The sequence below is a fragment of the Geotrypetes seraphini genome, chromosome 19 (assembly GCF_902459505.1).
Source record: "Geotrypetes seraphini chromosome 19, aGeoSer1.1, whole genome shotgun sequence".
Taxonomy (NCBI): Eukaryota; Metazoa; Chordata; class Amphibia; order Gymnophiona; family Dermophiidae; genus Geotrypetes; species Geotrypetes seraphini.
In genome coordinates, this window is record NC_047102.1 from 13,181,905 (window position 1) to 13,209,420 (window position 27,516).

Here is a 27,516-nt window from a genome sequence, read left to right on the forward strand (position 1 = left end):
GGTTTACAGAAAATATACATTAAGATTAGAAATAAGAAAGGTACTTGAAAAATTCCCTTACTGTCCCGAAGGCTCACAATCTAACTGACTCTCTTGGAGGGTGGTCCGGGGGGACCCGATGGAAATGAAGAGAGTATCCTTCTCTTACGATGGAAAGGACCCAGAGGTCGGTGGTAAGAGCCTCCCATTGATGGTAAAAATGATGGAGGCGACCCCCGATGGGAAAAATAGGGGGATGCAGAACGAGGTCGGTTATGCTCCCTGGAAGAGAGTCAAAAAGGCTGAGTAGCCTTCGGTGCAGCCGGCGGCTGAGGTTTCTGCTGAGCCTTCTGGGGAGGCTGTCTCTTCGCCGGTTGTCCCGCAGCAGGAGTCTGACGAGGGGTGTAGCGCCGCTGATAAATCAAAGGCGGTCTAGAAGGTCGAGACTGCTGAGGCTTGGGCTTAGGCCGAAGGATAGATTGAAAAGACTTTTCATGATCCGAAAGTTTCTTGGTAACAGTCTCGATAGACTCGTCGAATAAATCAGCGCCCGCACAAGGCACATTGGCAAGTCTGTCTTGGAGGTTCGGATCCATGTCAATTGTCCGAAGCCATGCCAATCGACGCATGGCCACGGAACAGGCGGCAGCACATGCCGAGAGCTCGAAGGCATCGTACGAGGACTGCATCAGCTGAAGACGTAGCTGGGAAAGGGAGGCTACCACTTCCTCGAACTCGAATCGAGCCTGAGCATCAATGTAAGGAGTAAACTTGCGGAGCACCGGCAAGAAGAACTCCAAATATGAAGAAAAAAAGAAATTATAATTGAGCACTCGAGACGCCATCATAGAATTCTGGTAGATTCTCCTACCGAACTTATCCATCGTTCTCCCCTCTCGTCCCGGTGGTACAGAGGCATAGACCTGGGAGGGATGAGAACGCTTGAGAGAGGACTCGACCAGCAGGGATTGGTGAGAGAGTTGAGCGCCCTCAAACCCCTTATGATGAACAATGCGGTATCTTGCATCCAATTTGCTCGGGACTGCAGGGATGGAGTACGGCGTCTCGAAACAACGCATGAATGTTTGATCCAGTAATTTATGCAGAGGAAGTCGAAGAGACTCCACAGGAGGATTAGGCAAGTGCATGGTGTCAACATACTCCTTAGAATACCGAGACCCAGTGTCCAAAGTCACATCCAAGTCATCCGCCATTTGCCGGAGGAAGGAAGAAAAAGACAACTGGTCCGCCAGTACCGGCCTCCGAGACGGACTGGAGGAAGTAGAAGCCTCAGGATCCAGGGAGACTTGGGAGCGACAAGGAGAATAAGAGGTAGATGGCTCCTCGTACTCCAGCCCCTCCTGGGGAGATAAATCCGATGAGGAGTACCCCAGACGTGGCAGCTTCTTCTGTGGCGAAACCTCCGAGTGGCGCGAGGAGTGCCGAGAGGAGTGTCTGGATCGATGTCCCTCCCGGTGCCGGGAGGGAGAGCGAGAACGTCTATACTTCGCATGGTCCCCCGAAGCTTCCAGTGAATGTATGGGACTGGAAGCGGTAGAGCGAAGGGGCGGAATGGAGGCCGCCTCCCGTGTTGCAGCCCAGGCCTGGTATGGAGTGCGGAAGAACTCTTCCTGTGATTTACTATGCCCAGGACTTCGATCATCAGTCGGGGGAACAGCACCGTGATGGCGCGGAGGCGTAATGGGCTCTAAAGGAGGCATATCGCTAAAGGAAGCCCGCTTCGAGGGACCAGCCGCCCTTCGCCGCTCCTCCTCGTCAAGCAACGAGATCGATCGACGAGGAGGAGGGGGAGGGGGCGGTCCGCCCCCTGGGACCGGGACCGGGAGGTCACCCTGGATGGAGGCGATTAATCTGGGCCCCATAGTATGCATGAGCTCGACAAACTGAGCTTCTAGCAGGGACCGCAGCGAAGCCGATATGGAGGGACACGCACCGAAAGGGGGTCCTCCAGAACGGTCTTCACGCTCCTTCGTGGTCGAGTGCTTCTGCTTGGCAGCTTTCGGCACTTTAATGACCACAGGTGGAATAGTGGAAGGCGGTACCTGAGCCGAGGAGACGGGGACAGGCACCGACGTCGAACTCGTGGCCGAAGTCGGGGTAAACGAAGCCGGCTTCAAAAGGCCCGGAGTCGCAGGAGCAGTCGCTGGTTTCGCATGGACAGGCGAAGCGGCCGATGAAGTCGAAGCCGAAGGTTCTTTAGCAGCTTCCATCTTGAACATCGACTCCCACAACAGGCAGCGCCGCTTAAACGCTCGCGCTGTTAGAGTGGAACAAGGCCGGCACGATTTCGGGAAATGTTCTGGACCAAGACACTGCAGGCAGCGTCGATGCGGGTCCGTCAGCGAAATCGCGCGCTGGCACTTGCTACACTTTTTAAAACCAGTGATTGGCCGGGACATAGGCTGAAAATGCTCCGCCGCTAGATCGAAGGAGCTGGGCCTGAGCCACGTGGCCGACCCGGCCGACTCGCCGGAAGAAAAAAAATTTTTTTTTTTTTAAATAAAAGAAAGAAAACACATGAAAAGAGGAAAAGAAATCCAAAATCGCGGAATTAGAAGGCAATAAAACGGGAATTCAGTCAGCGCAGAATTGAAGTAAAACTTCTCAGCTCCTTGGAAAGAAAAGAACTGAGGAGACACGCCCGGTCCATCGGGCGGGAAGGCACTGGCGCATGCGCGGTGCGGGCATCTCGAAACTTCTAAGTTTCTTCAAGCAAGACATGCTTGTGAGACGTCCGTATCGGGGCTCTGTCGGATGACATCACCCACTAGTGAGAATACCTGCCTGCTTGTCCTGGGATAAAGGGGCATTATAACATTCTTAGTCTTGTTAACCATCCCTTTTTTAATAATTCCTAGCATCCTGTTTGCTTTTTTGGCTGCTAACACACATTGGGCAGAAGGTTTCATGTTATTGTCTATGATGAGACCCAGATCCTTTTCTTGGGCGCTAACCCCCAAGGTGGACCCTAGCATCTGGTAACTGTGATTCAGGTTATTCTTCCCAATGTGCACCACTTTGCATTTGTCCACATTAAATTTCATCTGCCATTTGGACACCCAGTCTTCCAATTTCCTACGGTCCGCCTGCAATTTTTCACAATCTGCATGCGTTTTAACAACTTTGAACAGTTTAGTGTCATCTGCAAATTTAATCACCTCGTTCCAATTTCCAGATCATTTATAAATAAGTTAAATAGCACTGGTCCCGCACTCCACTGTTTACTCTCCTCCATTGAGAAAAATGACCATTTAACCCTACCCTCTGTTTTCTCTCCAATAACCAATTCCTAATCCACAACTGAACTTTGCCACCTATCCCATGACACTTAAAGTTCCTCACAAGAGGCTCCTGAGAAAATTAATCAAAAGCTTTCTGAAAATCTAGATACACTATATCAACCGGCTCACCTTCATCCACATGTTTATTCACACCTTCAAAGAAGTCAAGCAAATTGGTGAGGCAAGATCTCCCTCGGTTGAACCCATGCTGACTGTCCCATTAAATCACGTTTGTCTATGTGTTCCACAATTTTATTTGTTATAATTGTTTCTACTCAACAAAAAGAGGCATCGAGATGCTGAGAAGAATAACTTCACTGGAAATGTCCAGTTAGCTCTTTTGTAATCCGCCTTGAACTGCAAGGTATAGGCGGAATAGAAGTCCCTAATGTAATATGCCTGGGAAGCAATAGATGTGCTCCACAGAAAGTGGTCACAAGTAACAAAAAACACGAGAGGAAAAGTTGAAAACATGATTGTTAGTTTTCTGCAAGCAACTTGCAAGTTGAGATATAGAACTCAATCGTTTCAGGACCACTAGACAACATGGATTATTTTTGGTTTCAATTTACATATAACAATATATTCTGTGATTCAGACTTTGGAGGAAATAGTACATGCCATGGATGCATTGGTAAGTTATATATAAGATCCTGGAACAAAATCTTATGTACTGAAACAGTATTTGGCTACCTTTATTTATAAAGAGAGAAAAACAAAAGGCTTTTACCTGAAAATTTGTTTCCTTCCAGCCTGGTTTCTTTGCCAGCATGCGGACCAGAGCTTGACATGGCATGGCATGCCTCTCCATCACTTCAACAGCCTAAAAACAGTGTCAAGAACAGCTGTTGATTACCCTTTAGGGCAAATTTTACATTCCAAAAGACATGGCAAAGTCAGCATCAGATTGAGTTTAGCAGATTAATATATCCAAACAAGAAGGTCTTTAACTATATGCTATTCAAACATTATTTTCATAAATAATGCCAGCACTTACCAGTTTTAACAAGATTAAACTAAATTAAAGGAGTCAAGCCTTGAAAAAGAGAAATTAGGTTCTTACCTGCTAATTTTCTCTCTCTTTTTAAGTCTCTCGAGACCAGCACAGTTCACTGATGGGTAATAGCTCACCATGACCAGCAGGTGGAGACTGAGACAAACTTTTGGTTGTAGTATAAGTGGCTGTGCAGAAACCTAATACATTCAGTCTGCAGAATAGTCAAGCAGAACTACTAAACAAAGAAGTGCTAATCTTAACAGTAACAACACTCCCAACAGGAGTAACAACTAACAAAGAGCTATACTGTTGGAAATTGCATAGGAGAAGTACCTTTAGCAAATGTCCCCAAAGCTTGCCAGCTGAGCTAAATGCCGCTGTTCTTTTAATTTCCCCTACCCTACTAAAAATATGAGATCCGGCAGGAAAAAAACCACATTTCACGTGAATCCCAAAAGAACAGACAGGGTGAGAGACTAAAAGAAGAAAAATTAGAAGGTAATAACCTGATTTCTCCTTCTTCAGCGTCTCTCCAGACCGGCACAGTTCACTGATGGGATGCACCAAAGCAGTATCCATTATGATTGGGACTTCCGAAGGGCCGCCATAAGAACACACTCACCGAACACCGCGTCCTGACGCATCTGAACGTCCAGATGGTAGTGACATTACATTACATTACATTAGTGATTTTTATTCCGCTTGTACCTTGCGGTTCAAAGCGGATTACATAAGAAGAGAACTGGACATTTCCAGGATGGTACATGACAATAGAGAATACAGTTTGAGGATAGAGACTTAATAACAGAATGATAGTAAAGACTTAGTAACATCGGAAGATGTTTTGGACGGCAGTGTTTTGGTTTCTTGGGGGATGGGGTGAGGGAGGTTAGGTAGATTGTATATGCTTTTTGAACAGCAGTGTTTTGATTTCTTTACGGAATGTCTTGAGGTCTGATGTTGTGGTTAACAATCTGGTGATGGAGGGTTCGAGTTTTGCAGCATGTGTTGCCAGGAGGCTATCGTAAAGCTTTTTGCGGTGAGTACCCTTGAGTGGTGGGTATGTGAATGATGTCAGTGTTCTTCTTGTTCTGGTTGGAAGGTTACGGTTTAGGCGGTCATCTAGGTAGGTGGGTGCAGTACCGTTAATTACTTTGAAGAGTAGACAGTATAGTTTGAATTGAATTCTGGCTCGAATCGGTAGCCAATGTGAGTCTAGGTAGGCATTGGTGATGTGGTCAAATTTTCCGAGTGAGTAAATTAGTCTAAGGGCTGTGTTCTGAACAGTTTGAAGTTTTTTGATCATGTTTGTGGGGCATGGTAGATAAAGGATATTGCAATAGTCCACGAGACCTAGTACCAGGGATTGTACAATTATCCTGTAGTGTTCTTTGTCAAAGAATTTCCTTATTTTTCTTAAGTTGCGCATTGTGAAGAATGCTTTTTGGGTAGTTTTGTTGATTTGGGTCTGCATAGTGCAGCATCTGTCTATCAGCACTCCCAAGATTCTGAGTGAGGTCTGGATTGGGTATTTGGTTGCTTTAATTTCTAGGTCTGTTATGGATGGGTTTTTGTCCGTTTCAAGCATTAGGAATTTGGTTTTGTCCGAGTTTAGTTTCAGTTTGTGGTTTGTCATCCATTTTTCTACTTCGTCCAGAATTATTTCCAGGTGTCCTGTTGAGGTGTGGTCTTTGGTTTCAAAGGGGAGGAGAATAGTTATGTCATCTGCGTAGCTGAATGATGTTACACCTAGGTCGTCTAAAGTGGTGCCGAGGGAGGAGATGAAGAGATTGAATAGAATGGGCGACAGTGGTGACCCCTGCGGGACTCCGCATGGATTTGACCATGGGTTAGATTTCGTGTTGTTTGTCTTAACTCTGTACGTTCTTGTTTTAAGGAATCCTTGGAACCAATTGTAAACCACCCCTGAGATCCCGATTGCATCAAGTATCTGGAGTAATATGGTGTGATCGACTAGATCGAAGGCGGCGGAAAGATCTAGTTGGATGATTAGAATCCTGTGTCCTTTACTGAGGTGTTGTCGGGCTATGTCTAGTAGTGTTGCTAGTAGTGTTTCCGTGCTGTGGTGGGATCTGAATCCTGATTGAGAGGAGTGAAGTATATTATGGTCAAATAGGTAGTTGGTGAGGTATTGAGTCACTAGTCCTTCAATCAGTTTGACATATAATGGGATCGAAGCGATAGGTCTGTAGTTGGTGGGAGCGTCTATAGGACCTTTTTGATCTTTCAGTAGGGGTGTGATTATGATCTCTCCGAGATCTTGTGGGAATTGACCTTCTGTGAGAGTGCTTTGAATCCATTGCATGAGGTTGGTTTTGAATTTAAGGGAGGCATTTGTAAGCAAAGGAATGGAGAGAAGACCAAACCGTAGCTTTACAGATATCCACTGGAGGCACAAGAGAAGACTCAGCCCAAGAAGCTGCCTGCTCCCAAGTAGAATGAGCCTTGAGAAAATCTAGGACAGGCTTCTTCTGAAGAAGGTATGATGAAGCGCACAATTGTAGCCTTGGAAGCCGAGATGTCCAGATGAGTCTCTGCCCAGACCATGAGTAGAGCCACCTCCTGCGCCACCAGATGACTCCAGGTTCCTCCTCGACAATTGACGTAAGCCACCGCCGTGGCGTTGTCCAAGAGAACCTGGACAGACTTGCCCATTAGCAACGTCTGGAACGCTGGCAACGCTAACCGGATGGTTCTGGTCTCCAGAACACTGATCGACCAAGATGCCTCCTCCGGCGACCAGCTGTCCTGAGCCGAGCGACTGAGACACTGAACTCCCCAGCCAAGGAGACTGGCGTCCACGAGAAGCACTGTCCACTGGGGCTGATCCAGACTCACTCCCCGCACCAGATTGGAAGACTATAACCACCAACGGAGGCTGTGGTGAACTAACTCCCGAAGAGGAACGGGAGAGTCCAGATCATGCCACTGAGGCAACCACTGCCTAAACATACTGAAGTGGCCGCATGAGAGCCCGGGTCCATCCAGGGAGGCCACCATCAACCCCCAAGACCTGGAGATAATCCTGAGACTGAAAACACTGGGAAGCCATCAGTAGGTGAACCTGCGACTGCAACTTGTTCACTTGGGCCTTGGGGAGAAAGACTTTCCCCAAGCCGATATTGAATAGAGCCTCTAGGTATTCAAGTCGCTGAGACGGGGGTCATCCGGCTCTTGGACAGGTTGAAGACCCATTCCAGCAACTGCAGAAACTCCACAACCTGAGCCATAACCCAGGAATACTCCTGAAAGGATTTTGCTTGGATCAACCAATCGTCCAGATAGAGATGAACAAGAATAGCCTCTTGCACAAGGCCGCCGCCATGGCCACCATAATCTTGGTGAACGTCCGCATAGTATTGCCAAGCCAAAGGGAAGCGCACAAAACTGATAGTGCTGGCCCAGGATCACAAAGCAAAGGAATCTCTTATGGGAGACGTGATTGGAACATGCAAACAGGCCTCCATCAGTTCGAGAGAAGTCAGGAATTCCCCCAGCTGAACTGCCAGAATGAAAGATCTCAGAGTTTCCATATGAAAAGAAGGAACCCGGAGCGCTCTGTTGATCCCCTTCAGATCTATGATGGGCCAAAAAGACCCCTCTTTCTTGGGCACAATAAAGTAAATGGAATACCTGCTGGTATGAAACTCCAGAGGAGACACCGGAACTACTGCTTTGAGGTCTAGCAACCTTTGTAGCGTCTGCCGAAAAGCCCGCTTCTTCCATGCCGCCTGACAAGAAAAAGATATGAAGCAATCTGGCAAGGGCTGGGAAAACTCTAGAGCACATCCGTCCTGAATCACCTCCAGGACTTACTGCTCGGTCGTGATCTTGGCCCACCCCTGGTAAAACTCCTGCAACCTTGCACCTAGCAGCACCAGGAGAAGAGCCTGCAAGATGTCATTGGACAGGGCAGGCGGCGGAGGGACCGGCAGAGGAATCATGCCCCCAGTGGGCCCCCCAAAAGGACTACATGCGCTGAAAGAACTGACCCCGGGGAGACCCGGTGGAAGGAAAGGAAGCCATTCCACAACCAGGGTGGTATTGGTGAAAATCACGCAAATGTCCCTGAGCAACACCACCCCGCGCAGGCGGGCAAGCACAGTTTTCAGGAAGACAGAGCACTTTCTTGTTTGGTGAGGATCTGGACAGGTTGGTACAGACCTTGACTGACTCTAAAGACCCCCGAAAGGGAAATTTTGTAAGTTTCGCCTTAGACACCATGTCGGCCGACCAAGCCTGGAGCCACAGGGTACAACGTGCAGCCACCCTGAGAGCCATGGACTTGGCCAAAGCCCACAACAGATCATACATGGTATCCGAGAGATATGAAGCGCCCATCTCAATTTTAGCTAACCCCTGATCCACCAAGGACCAGTCATCAGACTCCCGGTCAAGGAACAGCTCGGACCACAGAAAACAATTCCGAGCCACCAGACTGCCAGGGCAGTCGCATCAAAACTCTGCTTAAGAAGGGACTCCAACCTACGCTCCTCAGAGTCCCACAGAGCAAAGCTGCCCTCTACCGGCACCGTATGCCTTTTCCTGATGGCCAAAACCACCACATCCACAAACCTGATGGCTGAAACCACATCACCACGGGCAACTTCGAGGTATCCCTATCTCCCTCCGGAATGGGATACAGGCAGGCCATAGAACACGCAAAATGAAAAGGCGTTTCCGGCGCCTTCCACTGCACCAGCACAATATCCCAAATATCCTGATGCGTCCCCCCAAGAAGATCCTGGAGGTCCACCAAGGGGTCCAAGTCTTCTTCAATCAAAAACCGGCTCCCCAAACAAAAAATCCTCATCTCAAATGGGGGGGGGGGGGGGGGTGGAATCAAAACCGGTACAGAGGAGGGCCGAATAGGGGTGGACGTAGAGGGAGAAACCCCCACCTCCATCCCCACCCGATAACACCGAGATTTAAGCAGGACCCCCGGCCACCTGAAGATAAGCTTTGCACAAGGCAAAAAAAAAAAAACCACCAAGGGAAAAAACCTCTGGCAGCCCAATGGGACTCACTGCCAAAGCAGGAGACCTAGCAGAAACCTGCCCTGTCTCTCCAATACAGGGGGAAGATCACATGAGGCTGCAGACAAGATGGATGAGCTTCCCGCCAAAACCGGTGCAAAACACATCGAAAAAAACTCCCGAGGCCTGCAGTGGTTTAGATGCCTGAACTGCTAAAGCCGGAGTCCCCAGCACTATCAGCGGTAAGGGAAACCTTATTTCCCTGACCATTGGCGACTGGGGGAATCCCTGTGTGGGCAGCGAGTGAAGTCCGAGCTTCCCCACTGCCTGCTGCCGATATGTGAGGCACATGCAAAGGGGATCCCTGGACGCCGGCACCCAAAGCCGACGAGATCCCCTTCACGGCAGCCAACGAGCACATGCTGGCCAAATCAACCTTGCGCTGGGAGTACAATGAGCACTTTTTCCTTTAAAAGTGCTCATTGTGCAATATGCGAATCAGCTAAAAGTGCTGGATACCAATAAAAAATCAATTACAGACAGGCACTGCTTCAGGATTTTTAATTTTTTTTTTTAATAGACTCCTCTGGCTCTCTAAGCCATATGCCTTGTTGGTATCAGTGGCAAGTCTTACAGCTGAGGCATCTCTAGAAAAGTTTTGGGGAGGTGGAGAAAATGGGAGGAGGGACTCGATCCGTTCTGTGTGACAGCCCCCAAGGTCAGTCTCCCCAAGTTCAGTCTGGCACCAGACGGGGATAAGAAGGCCACTAAACTTCCAACAGCCCTACACTAAATCAAGGAAGACTGCAACAGCTTACCACCACCTGTTGGAGACTGAGAACAGACTGAATGTATTAGGGATTGCACAGCCACTTGTACTACAGTCAAAAGTTTGTCTCAATCGCCACCTGCTGATCATGGTGAGCTATTACCCATCAGTGAATTGTGCCGGTCTGGAGAGACGATGAAGAATATCTTTTAAATCAACTGGAAAAAAAAATCTTATGTAAAATATTTTTAAAAATTTTACAGATAAAGTTTGAAGAATCTCACATGTTGTTCACTTATGTTAATGTTTCATTAACCTTTTATTTGGCATTGTTGCTCAGAAGCAACATGTGTTTCTATGGCTCTTATGGGAGATCTGCATCTCCAAATGCCTGTTACTTTGGCACTGTTGCTCTCGTTCAACATCAAGTTATATAAAGCAGCCGTTTCATCATCTGCCAATTAAAGGGTTAAATATGCAAAGCCAACATTTTTAAATCACTCTAAAATTGAACTTATCCCGTAAAATCCAAAAAAGGCTTTATATGTTATTCTTTCTGATGCACTTGTTTTAAGTTATAAAAATGAATAAAGAATATTAAAAAAAACAAACAAGGCTTTAAAAATGACCAGAGTTCCATCAATACATTTCCATTTCATAACCACATGTTTTTACATATTTCTCCAGTAAATATATACAGGAAGATATTAATAGAAATAGTGTGGTACCATCCCCAGTATCAGAGAACATCTACTACAATCCTCAAAACTGGATTAATTGGTGATGTTCTGTGATGCCTTTCCTGAAAGATCATGAACTCCATTAACAGCAGGGAAACAAAATTCAACTACCTAAATTCACAATCATCCATCGCTCACATTTTTGCTTTGAAATAAACAGCAGTTACCTTTTGAAATTCTTCCATGCTAGCAAGTCTCTCCTTCCAGTTTCCACTATCCAACTGCTGTAAACAAGTTGCTGGGAGAACAGAGGCTGCCTTTTCTTCACAAGCCTCAATCTTAAAAGATGAACACACACATAGGGAATGAAAACACCAGTTGCGAGTTTAGTAGTTTGTCCCTCTAGGTACCATGTCTAGTTAAATGGTCATTTTTTTGTCTAGCCTTTTGTTTTTCCCTTTTCTCTAACCCAACATTGTAACTTTATTCTTTTCCTTACCCCTCATGTATGTTTTGGATGAAATTTATAGTGTAATATGTCAATATTTGTTATATTTTAGTTTCTTGAATATTTTTACTCTGATTATGTACATCTCTTAGAAATTTTTTAATAGGCGATTCATCAAATATTTAATAAAACTTGAAACTTGAGTTCAAAGAACTGTGCACTACTTAAGCGACTGAGCTCAGTTATCGGATCTTTATGACCTCTCAGAGAAAAAGTTTCCAGTTCTTCCTAATTAGGAGAGGAAAAGGGTCATCTAGGTCAATGATAAGAATTAATGAGATTTTATGCTATCAACATAGCATAAAGGTTGTTACAGTTTAGGGTTTTATTCCCATCATTGTTATAAAAGCACAAGTGGCTAATAAAACAAATCTAGACATTCATTGTATCCCCCCCCCATGTCATTTAGTCAGATTACATTTTTTAAATTTTATTCCTGAAAGTTTGAAGTCAATAGTTATCAGTTAGTCAACAGCATTGCAGCTGCAATGCCCATTTTTTTCTTTCAAAGATGCAGCATGAATTGAAGAAAGTCATTTTTCACTCAAAAACAAGCTGTGCATTTTTTATTTTATTTTTACAGAGGACGTCAAGGCATCTAACATACTGTATATACTCAAATATAAACCAACACAAATATAAACCGAGGTAACCTTTTTTCCCTCAAGAAAGGAGGGAAAAAGGTTGACTCAAATATCAACCCGGTGGGGTGGGGGGAGGGTTAATATTAAAGTTCAGTGCCTTGCCTCTCCTCTCTTGTAATCTGCATCCAGCCCCCTGTTAAGACTCTGCACCCAGCCCCCCTCCCTCTCAGCTAGGTCCGGTACCCTGTCCCCCTCCTCCCTCCTGATGATGTACAGGCCTCCACCAGGCCTGCTGTGAGACCTGTTGGTCCAGCGGTGGCTGAGACAGGAGAGATCCCTCCCGCTTCCTGTCCCAGCCAATTCTAAGAATTTTGACTTCCTCCTGCCTCCCCTGCGCACCTTTAGTATCCCTGTGGTCCAGCTGTGAACCAAGGCAGGAGTGATCTTTCTTCACAGCAGCCAATCAGCTAGCAGCTCTGCGTGGGCAGGAGTGAAGGAAGGTTGCTCCTGCCGCAGTTCACCGCTGGATTACCAGATACTAAAGGTACGCGGGGGAGGTGAGAGGGAGGTAAAAATTCTTAAAATTGGCTGGGACAGGAGGTGGAAGGGATCCCTCCTGTCCACCGCTGGACCACCAGGTCTCATGGCAGGCCCAGCAGAGGCCTGCAACAAGTTCAGGTGGGGAGGGGCGGGGGGAGGAACAACGACAACAACACTCAAATATAAACCAAGACCCCCATTTTTGGTTTATATTAGAGTATATACGGTAACTGGTTTAAAAGGGGAATGTGTTGGGATAAAAAACAAACCCCCTTCCAGGAGGAAAATTCCATTAGCTATTAATCAAGTATACCTCATGTGGCTTCTCTTCAGTTCTAGAAGGGAGCTGTAAGACATTAATTTATTCTTTGGGATCTGCCAGCTATGTCATATGACCTTAATTATCTACTGTCAAGAGAGGAAGCTGGACTTGATGGACCTTTGGACTGACACAGCATGTCTTATCTTAGGTCCCTATTTAAGAAGTCAGGAGGTATTAACTGCAAAACTTACTGAGAGTTCTTGTTCAAAGATTTCTTTTGTATCTGCTACTTTCTTGCCCTTAGCTCCAGTTCCACCACCGGTTGTACCTTTAGCCTTTTTGGGAGGGCCACTAGCCTGTTGGATAAGAAACAGAAAAAATCATCAAGATTTTGTGTTTAAAATAATGAACTGATTTTAATTTAGCTGCAGTCCTGCTATCATGAACAAAGCTTTTTCAAAGTTTTTAGTACAGATCCGTCCACAAACTCAAACTATCTTTCCCCTCGTTAAAAGGCGTCATTGTATGCAGGGAAATTAGGGAAATCCCTTTTCTTCAAATTCACTGAGCTTTGGAACAACCTCCCTGCCCCGCTGCACCTAGGCTCATTCCAATTATTCCGAAAGCATCTGAAACCCTGGCTTTTCTCCAAAACGTAAAGCTAGCTCTCCTCTTCATAACCTCTAATTTCTTAATATGTCCTTCCCTGATTTATTGAATTTACCTGTACACTGTGCCGAGCTCTATCTTTATGGAGCTGATGCGGTATACAAACTTAAGGTTTAGTTTAGTTTACTGCTCCAAATAATTGTCACTCCTATTATTAAGATCACAAAGAATCTATTAGAGAAGTTTCAAACTACTGACTAATAGCTTTAATCCCTTTGTTAAACTGTTAGAAGGGCTGGTCAATTTTCAATCAGACTATTTAGATAATTTTACATTACTATATAATTTTCGATCTAGTTTCAAATAACTCTGCAGTACAGAAACTATACTTGGTTTCTTTAAGAAATCATTTATTTTATATTCAGGATGAAATGCCTTAATTTTACAGTTAGATTTGAGTTGTGCTTTTGATTAACTTTTTTTTTGTTGTTGTTTTTTATTGATTTTTTCATATAACAACAAGTGTCATAAATTTTCATACAATTAGTTTAACAATACACTTGATATATCCATAATGTACTTTATATAAAACATCTTATATTATCTTTATTATGATTTTACATATCATATAAACTGTAATGATTTTATCAATTATTATTTAATTATGAATCCTCTTCCCTCCCTCCATTTTGTTATTGTCACATAAGAATAACATCTATTTGATTTACTTGATCACAATATATTACTGCACTGTCTGGATTCACTGGGTCTATCAGGTAATGTCTTCTGCTGGTTTAACAGTTTTCTGTGATCTCGGATAGATCAGGTTAGAAGAGATTAAATTCTCTCTCATAAATGGAGTATGCCGTACAGAGTTCCTCAGGGATTCCCTCCCCCCAACATCTATCTTTCTTCATTGAGTAAGGAATTAACTAAATTACAAGTCTTAACACTATGGGCCTCTATCAAAATTCGCTAGCAGTTTGTAGTGCGGTGAGCCGCACTGAATGCTGCTCCCGACGCTCATCGAGTTCCTATGAGCATCAGGAGCAACACGGCCATTCAGTGCGGCTCACTGCGCTAAAAACTGCTAGCGTAGTTTGATAGAAGAGGCCCTATATTTATGAAGACAATATTACCTTGATATTCCTCAAATTTCCCATTAGAAGTATCTTGGATAGAAAAGGTATTACTGTTAAAACTGGCCATCCAATCATATATCAAGTTAAAATTAAAGAAAAAAAACAAACAAACTAAGAGTTTCCTTGGCTACTAATAGGACAGATGATAAAAATAAAGTCACAATTAAATGGGATTACATCATCATCATTCTGACAATAAAAATTTTAGGAGTCCAATTAGAATATCAAGCAAGCTAATTTGCACATAATCCAAGCTGCAACCAACAGCTTGAAACCCCAGACCATGTATTCCATGTATTAACAAAAGTGATAAGAGTATCAGACGTCAGTCAGAATAGTTAAAAAGTGACTTGACAAAGGCTATTGGAGCCAAATAAAATCCTTTAAAGAACGGAATAAGAAAATAAGCAGCCAACATAAGCACTGGCAAGTTATGTATATGCAAAACATTGATAAAGAAGGCTAAAAGAGAATGAAGAGAAACTTGCCAGAGAGGCAAAAATTCAGGTATATTAGAAGCAGAAATCCTGTGAGGGAATCCATGAGACCACAAAAGGGTACTGAGGGATTGTTATGCCCCCGGCAGCCTTACACTGGTTGCGACTGTGACAGGGCTCCAATATATGCCTTATGTAATTCAGTAATTTCACAGAATATGTGAGCTAGGCATTGCAATCTTACACATGTCGCAGTCACTCCTGCTTACCTGTAAAAGCTTATCTACTAGTGGTCTTTCTAAGACCACGTCCCTCCTTCTCCTACCTAAGCTTGAATCCTTTGTCTTACTTCTGGCTCTCCTTTTCTTCTTGGGCTACCTGGTAATAAGTTCTGTTCCTATTGGCCTCTGACTCTGCCCTTCCCTTGTCTGGAGAGAGAGGCACTGCTTTTCTTGCATCCATCTGCAGCACATATAGCTTTTCTTATCTCCTAACACAGAACTATCTTTTCACCTATCTGAACACATGCAGGACTCTTTAGCGAGGAATACAACAGGGGAAACAAATCCACAAACTCAAATACATAAAGTAAGGAGTGGAATTGTCCTAATCAGACTGATGACCAAAAACTATCATAAAAATGTCCTTTTACTCATCCAATGGTTCAAATGACTTTATTCATCCAATAACTCAATGACTCGACAAGTACATGTTTCGGCCAACAGGCCTGCTTCAGGAGTCTTAGCAGCAGCTTCGGTCAGGTATCCTTCAGTCACCAGCACTTTATTCCAGGTTCCCAGGCCTCCAAAAACGACTTAAAACAAACTCGATCATAGATAAGATACTCCACACAGCCAGTCGGTGGGGGGAGGGGGGGCTGCCTACTACTAGACCTGCCCTGGCCTAACACTAGACCACCAGAGAGGGAACAGGGCGGTGAGACAGGGTACACTATTTGATTCACCACAATTTTAAAAGAGGTACCTTGTGGGGGGGGGGGGAGGCCTGCCTACCACTAGACCTGCCCTGGTCTACTACTAGACCACCAGAGGCCGGACAGGGCAGGGCGCTGGGACAGGGTACACCATTTGGTTCAGAAATTTTTTCTCTTGGTTTTTCCTCCTCTACACGTAAGTGCGTCTTATGGTCAGGTGTGTCTTATAGAGCGAAAAATACGGTAATAGCCTATTTCCTCAATATGTTCTGAGTATACACCACCACCTCAAACCAAAAGCACAAGTATGACACATTGAAAGAACGAATTTGTTCCCCATTTCTTCCCAGCTCACCTTGACTGTAGAAGCCTTTTTAGTGGGACCTGAAGATTTTCCAGCTTCTTTAACATCCTTATCACCAGAAGCTCCTGAAGATGCTGGTACCTTTCCAGAAGCTACTTTGGATTCCTTTTTCTCTGCTGTAGCTGCCCCTCCTCCCTTCTTTCCATAGGCCAGCTCCACTTTTTCACAGCATTCTTTGATCTGTAGGAAAATGATGAAGCACAAATTATTTAGCTGTAACTTGGGGGCCCTTTTGCTAAAGCCATAACAAAAGTGGCCTATATGCTCTTTCCGAGGGTCTTTTCCACACATCAAGGTCACTTTTTCTGCTTCTGGTAAAAATGGCCATGCGCTAATTGTGCAATTAGGGCATAGCCATTAAAAATATTACACGCAAGCTCTTACTGTCACTCATTTTTGTGGGTGGTAAGGGATCCTGTGCTAACCAGTTAGCACACAGCAATGCCACACGCACCGATTAGTGCTGTCATGCCCACTTACCACTCCCTAACATACCCCCTTACCCAGAAGATTATAAAATATTTTTAGTGTGCACGTTCAAATTGGCCGTTTTATCAGGGGATGCTAGCACACATCCCACAGTAAGCCCTAACATGCAGTAAACGCACGCTAGGACTTACCATAGTTTAGTAAAAGGACCACAAGGTAAGCTAATTCACATTTATAATTCAACCCAATAGGCATGGAAGGCAAAAGATGAACACATCCCAGAGAACATTTGGAAAAAACACCAAAAAGGGCTTTTGGATTGTATTAATCTGAATTTGTTCAGCCTCATACAGGAATGTCAATTAGTGTATAATTAACCTCAGTTTATTCTTTTAAATGTTTATGAAGATTTCAGTGTACAATGCAAAGCATAACTGACTCAGATTAAAGCAGGAGCATAGCTACCATTGAGCAAACTCAGCAAAAAAGCCCAGGACCACCTGCAACTTTACCTTTAGGTAAACCCTTCCTAACCACCTATCAATGCTCTTCTCCAACCATGAATCCAACCCCCCTTCCTCCCATCTCCATGCAGCCCAGTATCTCTTAACCCTCCACCTGATCCTCAAAGCACAAGTGGGTCGCCGGCAGTCGGCAATTAGAACAGGCTGCCTTTAACTTCCTTTTTTTTTTAAATGTTTAAGTTTTTTTTATTGATTTTTTCACATATCAACAAGTGTTATAAAATTTTCCATACATTTATCTTAACAATACACTTGATATCTCTATAATGTATTTTATATAAACCATATTTTATATTATTTTTCTTATGAATTTATATGACATATATTGTAATGATATTATCAATTATTTAATTATGAACCCTTTTCCCTCCCTTTATCACATTAATTTCTCATAAGACTATCATTCATTCTTTATGATATATTTTTTATAATGTATAATAAAGAGAATAAATTCTTTACCCCTTCCCTCCCTCCCTTCTTTAACCATTATCTTATTATGGGAAAAAATTAAAATCAGTCATTGCAAAAATCTGTTAATGGTCCCCAAATCTTCTTGAACTTATCCATATATCCTTTTTGTGTTGCAAATGTACGCTCCATCTTATATATATGGCAAACTGAGTTCCACCAAAAATTATAGTTCAATCTGTCATAATTTTTCCAATTATGTTTAATTTGTTGTACTGCTACTCCAGTCAATATAAATAAAAGTTTATTGTTATTTGATGAAATTTGACTTCGAGCTCTCATTGCAGTACCAAACAAAATCGTATCATATGTCAAGGCTTTTTTTTAACTTTTTAACTTCCTGCAAGGGCTGGACTGCCCATTTTAATCACCGGCTCTGCTGGGTGATCCCCTGGTGTGGACAGAAAAATGCTGGGCCCACAGATAGATGGACAGAGAGCTGAAGCAAAAGGAAGGAAGTGGAGGGGCAGGGATAGGGATAAAGACAGATAATGCAAACCAAGGAGCATAGGGAAAGTGACACACAGGAATGCTGACTAGAGAGAAGATTTGGATCCAGGAGAGCCAACACTGGACAGGATGAATAGGGACATAGAATAAAAATGTCAAAAGGACAGGAGACCCTGGAGGGAGAGAGAGTGTTGAGAAAAAAGAAAAAAAACCGGAAGACACACTAGGACCAAAGCAATGACCAGACAACAAAAAAATAAAAATGTAGGAAAGTGAACTTAATGGTAATGTGTTAGGATTTGGGAAACATGAATCTCCGCTATCTTTCTTTTCAGTTTGTTTATAGTACTAAGACAAGTTTTCTATAAGTCTGAATTTGTTTACCAGAGCTCTTAACCTCTTCCTTCCTCCTCCCCCCCCCCCCCCAACTATCATTCTAGCTACATCCCTGGATTCAAGCATTCAAACAGAAAATCTCATCAAAAACAGAATCTTGAGAATTAAACAATTATGGGGTCTAAGTTATATATGACAATTATTCTAGCAGTATCACCTAAACCCCTTAAAAATTGTCTACTTACTTACCCTGTCCAGCTTCAATTTGTCCACCTCAGCTAGGAAAGGGTTGACTGCTTTTTCCCCTACCACCTTCTGTGCAATACCCAAAGCTTCAAATGCAGCATCTCTCACTTCTGGAGCAGAATCGTTGATTTGCTATGAGAAGATGGTCACAGAATAAAAGAATTCATCTTCCCTCTCCCAACTAATACAAAACTTCCCCATCCCTCATTTTCCCCCCACAGAACACCATCTCACAAATCCTACCCTTCATATACAGAAGGCTAAGATCATTCTTCCATACCTCTACAGAAACTAGGATAACCCATATCCTGCACCGAGATTATTAAACAAAATGATGAAAATACAGACCAGAAGACTGCAATAATCTTAGTGAAGAGAGGGCATTGGAGACATGAAATAGCTCTGTACATATCTTCAGGCTCTAAAGATATCCTCTCACACCAAAAATAATAAAGAAATGTGTAGAGCAGATCAGAAAGACACCTTCCAGCTCACGTCAGAAGGAAAAACTGAAGGGGACAGCAGAACCCTCTGGAGAGGGAGGTGGAGTTGCAAAACCTGGAGTGGATTCCTTCTGCATGGCTCATGGGCATGGGGAAAATATTCTACTCTCAGAATGACACACTTATTGCACTAGAAGGTGTTTTAGCTAGTTCATGTGGAAGTTGCAGTCTTTACCTTCACAAGTGCTGCACATAGAGGCTTTAACAAACTCTTGGGCAGGGTTGATGGAGTGCAGTGTCGGAAGCTTCTAGCAAGGAATAAGGAAGCCTGTTGCTTGATTGCTGGGTTCTTGTTGTCCATCACAGCTAGCACATCTTCACTTACGTTTTGTAAAGTAGTCTTAAAGAATGGTAAAAGAGCACATTGGATAGTCTCACAGATCTGACCAAGAAATCCCATTTCCTGTCCAGCTTAGGCAAAAGACAGCTTAGTACTTACAGTGAGGAAAATAGCATCTATTGCTTCCTGCAGGGCTTGTATCACCTGAGGCTTCTTCTCTTTAAACTTCTCCAGTATTGTAGGCACAACCTGAAATATATAAAAACAATAAAGCAAACTTCAGGCACTAATCCTATTTTGCATCCACCAGATTGTCTTTCTGTTCTATCCATGTACCCTCAAGTAACATGTGGAGAAATTTCCTCTCTTTGAATCCCAGCAGCCTAGTTCAGACATGTGGGTTTTTGCCACCCTGCAAGCACAACTTTCTTAATATGATATGACTAGTGTTTAAGCCCGTTACATTAACGGGTGCTAGTAAAGCCTCCTTCCCTCACGTGTCCCCTATTTTCAGCCCCAGCTCCAAACCCATTTTTACCTCCCAGCCCTCTTCTCCCATCTTTTCCCTTTCAGCCCCAGCCCCCTTTTCTCACCAGCAGCATTTCCCTCCCCCAACCCACTTCCCTGTGCAGCAGTATCTCTTCCGTGCTCCCCCTGTCCCTCTTCCCTTCTCCCCCGGTCCAGCAGCACCTGTTCTCTACTCCCCTGTCCAGCAGCACCTGTTCTCTACTCCCCTGGTCCCTCTTCCCTACTCCCCCGGTCCAGCAGCACCTCTTCCCTGCTCCCCCTCACTGCCTTACATACTTTGTCCTTCCTGCACTCTCCGAAGCCAACCTGCCAGCCATCTCCCACCGCGAGACAACCGTCAAACCTACTGGCTCCAGCAGCGGCCGCATCACACTAAAGACGCTGCTTTACAGCCTTCCCATGCTCTGACTTCCTCTGCCGGCGTCTCTGATGATGTTATCAGAGATGCAGCAGAGGAAATCAGAGCATGGGAAAGCCGCGAAGCAGCATCTTTACTGTGATGCGGCCACTGCTGGAGCCGGGAGGTTTGTGCGTCTCGCGGTGGGAGGGTCAATGGGGGTTCGTGTGTGCCGGGAAAGGGTGCGGGGGGGGGGGGGGGGGGGCGACGACAGTGGCAAATTTTCAGAGTCAGCACGTGTTCTCAGGCTGCCTTTGGGGCTCCATGTCCATGCTGCCTGTCTTGGAGGGTTGGGGCGGGGCTCCTGTGCCCAATTCCCTTGTGGTCGGTGCTGTGTCGGGGCTTCTGCTGGGCACTGGCCTGTTGGCTCGGCGTCGTGCACGTGTGAGGAGTGACAGGGCGGCGGGCAGGGTGAGATCTTGTCTGCACTTCTTCCAGCAGTTGGTGAGTGAGGGTGGGAGGAGGGGAGTGGCCAGAGTGTTCCCTGCCGCCGGGTTCTAAAATAGAATCCGGCCACGGATCAGAAAACTCGACCGCAGAGATCACGAAACCCTAAGTGCGCATGCGCGCTTAGGGTTTTATTATATAGGATATAGGAATGGTGCTAAGCACTTGATACTAGACAAATTACAAAACAATGAAACTGATAAAATAAATGAAGGGGGGGTATGCAGTATGTGATTTGATTGAGTTCATTGTTGTTGTGGGGAGGAATGGGAGGAGGGAGGGGGGTATTTATGTATTTAAGACATTATTGGATAGGATAGGATTTTCAAGTGATTTATTTGAATTATTTGTTATAATATTGTACACTTGTTGAAAAATTTGAAAATGAATAAAGATTTGGAAAAAAAAAAGAAACTGATAAAATAAAATAGGATCATAACAATCCAAAAATTCCATAAGGGAAGAGAAGGAGAAATTAGAAACCATATAGCCACAAAATACAGATACAGTAGAAACCCAATCGTAATAGAAAAAAAACTTCTACGATGGTCGGATATCAGTTGTCAACAGATGGAATAAAGGCAAGTGCAGGTTCAATGTAAATGTCAACGGAGGAAAAAGCCTCAGACAAGGGCCCTCCCACCTCCACTATGGTGGAATAGCGGTGGTAAGGCGTTCACCTCATTGGCTAAAAAACCTCCTGAAATAACAGAAACTCAGCACTATTAAAAAGTTCTTAAATAGAAGTACTGAATGATAGATAAAAAATATCTTATCACTACTTAGCTTTAAATGATCGGTACACCGACGGCGGCCAGCGTTTCACTCTACAGCTACCTCAGGGTGTAACGTCTCCGATCACAATTTAGAAACGGACGCAAATGTGCCTCAAGCATCCAAAAAGCTAGTTTTCTGAAATATTAGTATGAATTTATATTGTTGATGTAACATATGAAAATGAATAAAGATTTCTCATTCAGTATTGATAGGGAGGGAGGGAGGGAGGGGAAATTATTATATTCAATAATAATTATATTAATTTAAATTTCTTACATAATATTATAACTTTATAAAATATTGATTTTCTAAAGAAATTTTAAATTTGATATTAATCTGTAAGTTAATCAAGTGTGATTATTCAAGTTTATAATGAATTTATTTAAAACACTTGTTGTAACATAAGAAAATGAATAAAGATTTATAAAACAAATAAAGGAACATTTTTTTAATGTTTTTTTTCTTGAAGCCTGTTAATAAGTTAAGAAATAATATAAAATCTATTCTCCTTATCTAGAAAAAAAATTGGGTAAACAGTGCCGCCCAGAGAATGCCAGCCCCAAATATAGCCCTCCTTAGCTCTGCAAGACTAATATGTAAAAGGTTAACACATGTAATGTGGACCAGGAAGCCCTATAAAAACACCCTGCAGAGGTTGCTTGAGCACTGCCCAGGAAGGGGACTATATATGGTCTCGTAGAATGCATCCAAAAATTCTCTGGAGTCTCTAGATCTTTCAGCAAACGTGTTGGAGATCAACCTCTGAGCCACATAGACAAGGAACAATTTGAAACTACTTCTCCTTTGCAAACATCTGTACATGACTAATTCATGAATATTTAAGGCTAAGAAACTCATCTTTCCCAAGGAAGAATATGCTGGGAAGGATTAAGAGAGACATTCCAATTTTAAAAAACACACAGCACAGAAAGACCATTTTAGGTACAAAAGCACATGTTGAAATATAACTGATTTCCCAGAAAAATAAAGTGGGATCTCAGCAAGACATTTTTGGAGGTAAGAAATTTTTTGAAAGTTTTGGAGAATCAAGGAGCTTTAGAAAAAAACAAACAAACGATAGCTAAAAATCCAAGATGGCCAATGTTAAGAAATTCGTGCCAAAATTGCATTATTTTTGTAACTTCCCAAACACAAAACCCCCCAGCAAAAATTAGGATTTTTCAGGTGGCGGAACACAAGGGAACATGCAGAAACACTGAAAACCCCACTTTCCCAATCTCCCCCGATTCACCTCACAGCCTGTACTCACTGTGACCTGTCTGAAAATATGTGCTGCAGCCTACTTCAGCTCTCTAATAATAGCTGGATGAGAGAATCACTGCTTCATGTTGAAGAATTGCTAATGCTGTTCCAGAATGCCTCTGGAATACTGATCTGACTGAACCTCCACCCTTGTGGACCAACGGATATGCACTAAGATGTGAGAAAATGCAGTCAGATCCCTGCGAGACACCACTGAGTCTCCTAAGAGCACCCAACAGCCTGTGCTCGACCCCTACTTAACGGTAGGCGAGACCACTTCAGGGATGGCCCTAAGCTTCAAAGAAAACTATGCATGCTGGCCAGCCAACAGGTACCCACTGAGATCAGCCTGTCAGTTACAGACCGAAGTTTGTGTGTTCTCAAAGCAGGCAGAGCTGGAAAAACGCTCCAAGCACCAGAATCCCCGAAAAAGGGACAAAATATACACCAAATAAAATGGGGACAGCAGAACAAACACTCCTGAGGGCATGCGTGCAGAAGGAAAGAACTATGGAGTTAAGGAGGTACAGCAGTGAAGTACAGCAGAGGCAAAAGGAAAAATCCAAAATTGATTCCTTCTGCAGATACACGCGGCTATGGGGATATTATCCATCTGTCTAGAATGTCTCACCTATTGCACAGGGCTTCCCTTACACATAGTGAATAGTTACAAGATTCAATGCGCTTTGGGAAGAAAAGCAGTGCATGATAAAAGTTACTCACGTGTCCAGAATATGTTCCAAATTTCTTCCTGAGGCCAGTGGCTAGTCCAGCCAGACACTTAGCAGCCAGAGCCACTAACATGACATTGGAATCTTTTCCAACTACCTGTGTGAAAATGTCATCATATTATAATGCAGCACTCCATCACCTGCAAGCAAAGGCAATGCCAGAAGAAAGTCTCCAATCTCAAGTCTGTTTTCCTCCTTGTTAATGCTCTAGCTATCTGCTAATTGGACAACATGGAGAATAGATGTCATGGAGAATGGTAGCCGATTAGGAATTGCAAAGAACAGAGCTGGATAAAGCGCTATCCCATAACGGAATAGAACATAACTGCCGGGGGAAGAGGGGGGTGTACATAAACTTGGGTGGAGCACAAGCTGAGCTGCCACTTATACACTAACTTACTATATTCTCTAACTTATTATTATTTATTTTTTAGGTATTTATATACTGCCTATCAAGGTTGTCTAGGCGGTTTACAATCAGGTACTCAAGCATTTTCCCTGTCTGTTCCGGTGGGCTCACAATCTGTCTGACGTGCCTGGGGCAATGGAGGATTGAGTGACTTGCCCAGGGTCTTAAGGAGCAGCGCGGGGTTTGAACCCACAACCTCAGAGTGCCGAGACTGTAGCTCCAACCACCGCACCACTCCTTCCTCTGTCCCAGGATCTCTATGAACCTCCGTAGCACCAGGAAGCCTCAAAAAAGTTGGATAAAAACAAAACAAGAATCAAATGCAGAGCAGATAAAAAGACAACCTCCCAACTTGCTGCATTTAGACACCTACACTTATGGCAGGTCTATGGCTGGCTCAACTGCCTAGTGTAACGGACATTTGAAATCTAGTCTTCTATAACAGACTCTGGACACTCAGATGCTATTCTAGATTAGGCTCTCGCACCGGAGCAGCTAAATAAAAAGGGGGCAGCTCCTTATAGAACTGCCCCCGCTGTGACCATCTCATCTTGAATGTCCATGGACATTAGCAAAACATAATGATGCAGAAATGCTTACATTACCAAGGGAACAGTTAGAAGCATTCACCTTACCTTCTTGAGTTCTTTCACCAAGTCGCCATAGTCTCCATTTTCCAGTTTTGGATTTTTCACTAGTATCTCCACAGCTTCAAGAGCTTCTTTCCTCTCCTGCCATTTTTTGGCCTCCTATTAAAGCATGATACCATCCAATATTTTAACCGCAGAGACAAAGATAAATTTAACACTAAAACAAAAACTGTTACAGAATGCAGTCTTAAGTACTTGTATTCTAACAAAGAAAACAACTTTTAAAACCAAAGCCCCTAAAACTGACAAGCTAGAAAGGTCTTCAAAGTCAATCACTGCAATATTTTAAGTCCGACAGCAAGTTGAACCGAATGACTTTACTTACAATTTTTTCATAGAAATCTTTAGGAAGCTTGGAGAGAATTTCAACAGCTTCCAGAAGTTCATAGGCATCAATCTGTGGCACATCTTCACCATCTTCCACTCCTGCATGATGATGCAAGGAAATGTATCAGGTTGGAAATTTATATTTTGGTATTAAGAATTATGCAAACCTTCCTTCCTAAGTTAGCAACTCAACCCTGCATGATATATACATTATAATAGAAATGAGAAATGTACAGCAACTAAATTTTACTTATTGGCATTTAGGGAATCACAACAGATCGGAGAAGGTTATCATGCCGCTGTATCGAGCCATGGTTCGCCCTCACCTGGAGTACTGTGTCCAGCACTAGTCGCCGTACATGAAGAAGGACACGGTACTACTCGAAAGGGTCCAGAGAAGAGCGACTAAGATGGTTAAGGGGTTGGAGAAGTTGCCATACAATGAGAGGTTAGAGAAACTGAGCCTCTTCTCCTTCCAGCAGAGAAGATTGAGAGGGGTCATGATCGAAACATTCAAGGTACTGAAGGGAATAGACTTAGTAAGTAAGGACAGGTTGTTCATCCTCTCCAAGGTAGGGAGAACGAAAGGGCATTCTCTAAAGTTGAAAGGGGATAGATTCCGTACAAACGTAAGGAAGTTCTTCTTCACCCAGAGAGTGGTAGAAAACTGGAACGCTCTTCCGGAGTCTGTCATAGGGGAAAACACCCTCCAGGGATTCAAGACAAAGTTGGACAAGTTCCTGCTGAACAGAACGTACGCAGGTAGGGTTAGTCTCGGTTAGGGTGCTGGTCTTTGACCAGAGGGCTGCCGCGTGAGCGGACTGCTGGGCACGATGGACCACTGGGCTGACCCAACAATGACAATTCTTATGTTTTTAGATGCCAATAACGAGCTTTTTAAACAATGTATCCTATGGAAATCAAGGTGCAGCACACCTGCGTCAGAATCTCCTCCAGCTGCCTGCTGCTGTTCAAACTTTACTTTTAAGTCTTGTTGGGAGTGCAGGAAACGAGACTGCTTGGGAGCAGTTGAAGGGACTTTCACCCATTCTTCCTCCAGTTCTTTCAGCTGCAAATAAAGCCATTTTGTTAAAAAAGGAAGCATAAAAACAAAATTTTAACTCCTCCAGAGCACAAAACACATGACAAATAATCACACTGTGATGAGAGGTAGGTACTGCTATCAACTCAGGTTTCCTGGAATCCACTGGATAGTAGATATTAAAAACAGGCTTTGAAAACCAAAACATTCACCTCCGTATAGCAAACTGCAGTTCTAGTTGGTAGCTTTCAAAACACTGATTTTCACATACTATTGTCATAATGCACTCAAAGGGAGAGCTTAGAGAGCACTTTGTATTTATCATCCCTTGAATAATAATAATAATAATAATTTATTTTTATATACTGCCTAACTAGAAGTTCATAGCGGTTTACACAATAGGTACTCAGCATACAATATAATAACAACATCATACATAATAAAAATTTAAATAACTAATACAAGCATTAAAACTAATGAATAGGGAAAACACAATATAAACTAAAATAAGTATGGTTAAAAAGTGCATTATAACTACATGATAATATGAAAATCAATAATGTATATTATATTGTTTAAATAAGTGGGTTTTAAGATTTTTTCGAAATTGATAGTAAGTAAGAAATGGAGAAACAAGAAGATTCAAACATGAATTCATTAATCCTGCTTGGAATGCTGAAGGAAAATAAAACCAACCAGATTTACGAATATTTTTCTTAGAAATAAAAAAATTTAATCTAATCTAATCGAAACCTTAGGTTTGTATACCGCATCATCTCTACATTCGTAAAGCTCGACACGGTTAACAAGAGTTAGGGTAGAAAGGAACTCCAGTGGAGGGAAGAGGCAAAATGAAGAGAGAATTTAGAGGACTAGAATAACCAGAGAGGGAGGAGGAGTTACATTTTTGAGAATAACCAGGTTTTCAGATGTTTACGGAAGAGTTGGAGGGAGCTCAGATTCCTAAGAGGGGAGGTAAGGTTGTTCCAGAGCTGAGTGATTCTGAAAGGGAGGGAAGAACCTAGTTTTCCTACCAGTGAAACGCCTTTTAGAGAGGGAAAGGAAAGTTTCAGTTTTTGGGTGGATCTGGCAGAATTGGGGTTAAAATGGGAAATAAAAAAACTAAAATGAGAAACTTTCTGAATGCTAGTGTCCTTTTCCCTGTCCATCCCTCACCTGAACAGAATTAATATTCTGTAGTGGTGGCCTCAAGGCATCCCGGATCCAGCGGTAAATCTCCACAGCAAAGAGTTTGGCCTCATCACGAACCGCTTTCTCCCGGGACTCAAACTGTTTTGGCAACACTTTGATAATTGGCTTTAGTGCAACAATCTTTGAACCAAAGTCACTGGAAAGAGCAAGCAGGAAAGAAGAATGAAAAAAGATAATAATAACTCCTCCTCTTGGGAAGTGACAAAAGAGAATGTTTTCAAAAATAGAGTCTGAAGCTAACAGATTCTGTGGTAAAAATACATACAACACAGTGGTTCCCAAATTTGTCCTAGAGCAGGGATCTCAAAGTCCCTCCTTGAGGGCCGCAATCCAGTCGGGTTTTCAGGATTTCCCCAATGAATAAGCATTGAAAGCAGTGCATGCACATAGATC

The 27,516-nt window shown here is 43.5% G+C and overlaps 1 protein-coding gene across 5 annotated transcripts in view; it reads right to left on the minus strand.

Annotated features, from left to right (window-relative positions):
• CKAP5 (cytoskeleton associated protein 5) overlaps nt 1–27,516 on the minus strand; it is a 120,032-nt gene that overhangs the window by 75,453 nt on the left and 17,063 nt on the right. For all 5 annotated transcript variants that reach the window (XM_033928376.1, XM_033928375.1, XM_033928371.1 and 2 more), the window contains exons 5-16: nt 27,088–27,259; nt 25,806–25,938; nt 24,868–24,968; nt 24,528–24,641; nt 23,476–23,580; nt 19,500–19,589; nt 19,236–19,400; nt 18,561–18,689; nt 16,096–16,284; nt 12,870–12,974; nt 10,952–11,062; nt 4,012–4,104 (exon numbers count right to left, since the gene is read on the minus strand). In XM_033928376.1, the coding sequence (XP_033784267.1) occupies nt 4,012–4,104; nt 10,952–11,062; nt 12,870–12,974; nt 16,096–16,284; nt 18,561–18,689; nt 19,236–19,400; nt 19,500–19,589; nt 23,476–23,580; nt 24,528–24,641; nt 24,868–24,968; nt 25,806–25,938; nt 27,088–27,259 (1,507 nt within the window). The remainder of the gene's footprint in view (nt 1–4,011; nt 4,105–10,951; nt 11,063–12,869; nt 12,975–16,095; nt 16,285–18,560; nt 18,690–19,235; nt 19,401–19,499; nt 19,590–23,475; nt 23,581–24,527; nt 24,642–24,867; nt 24,969–25,805; nt 25,939–27,087; nt 27,260–27,516) is intronic.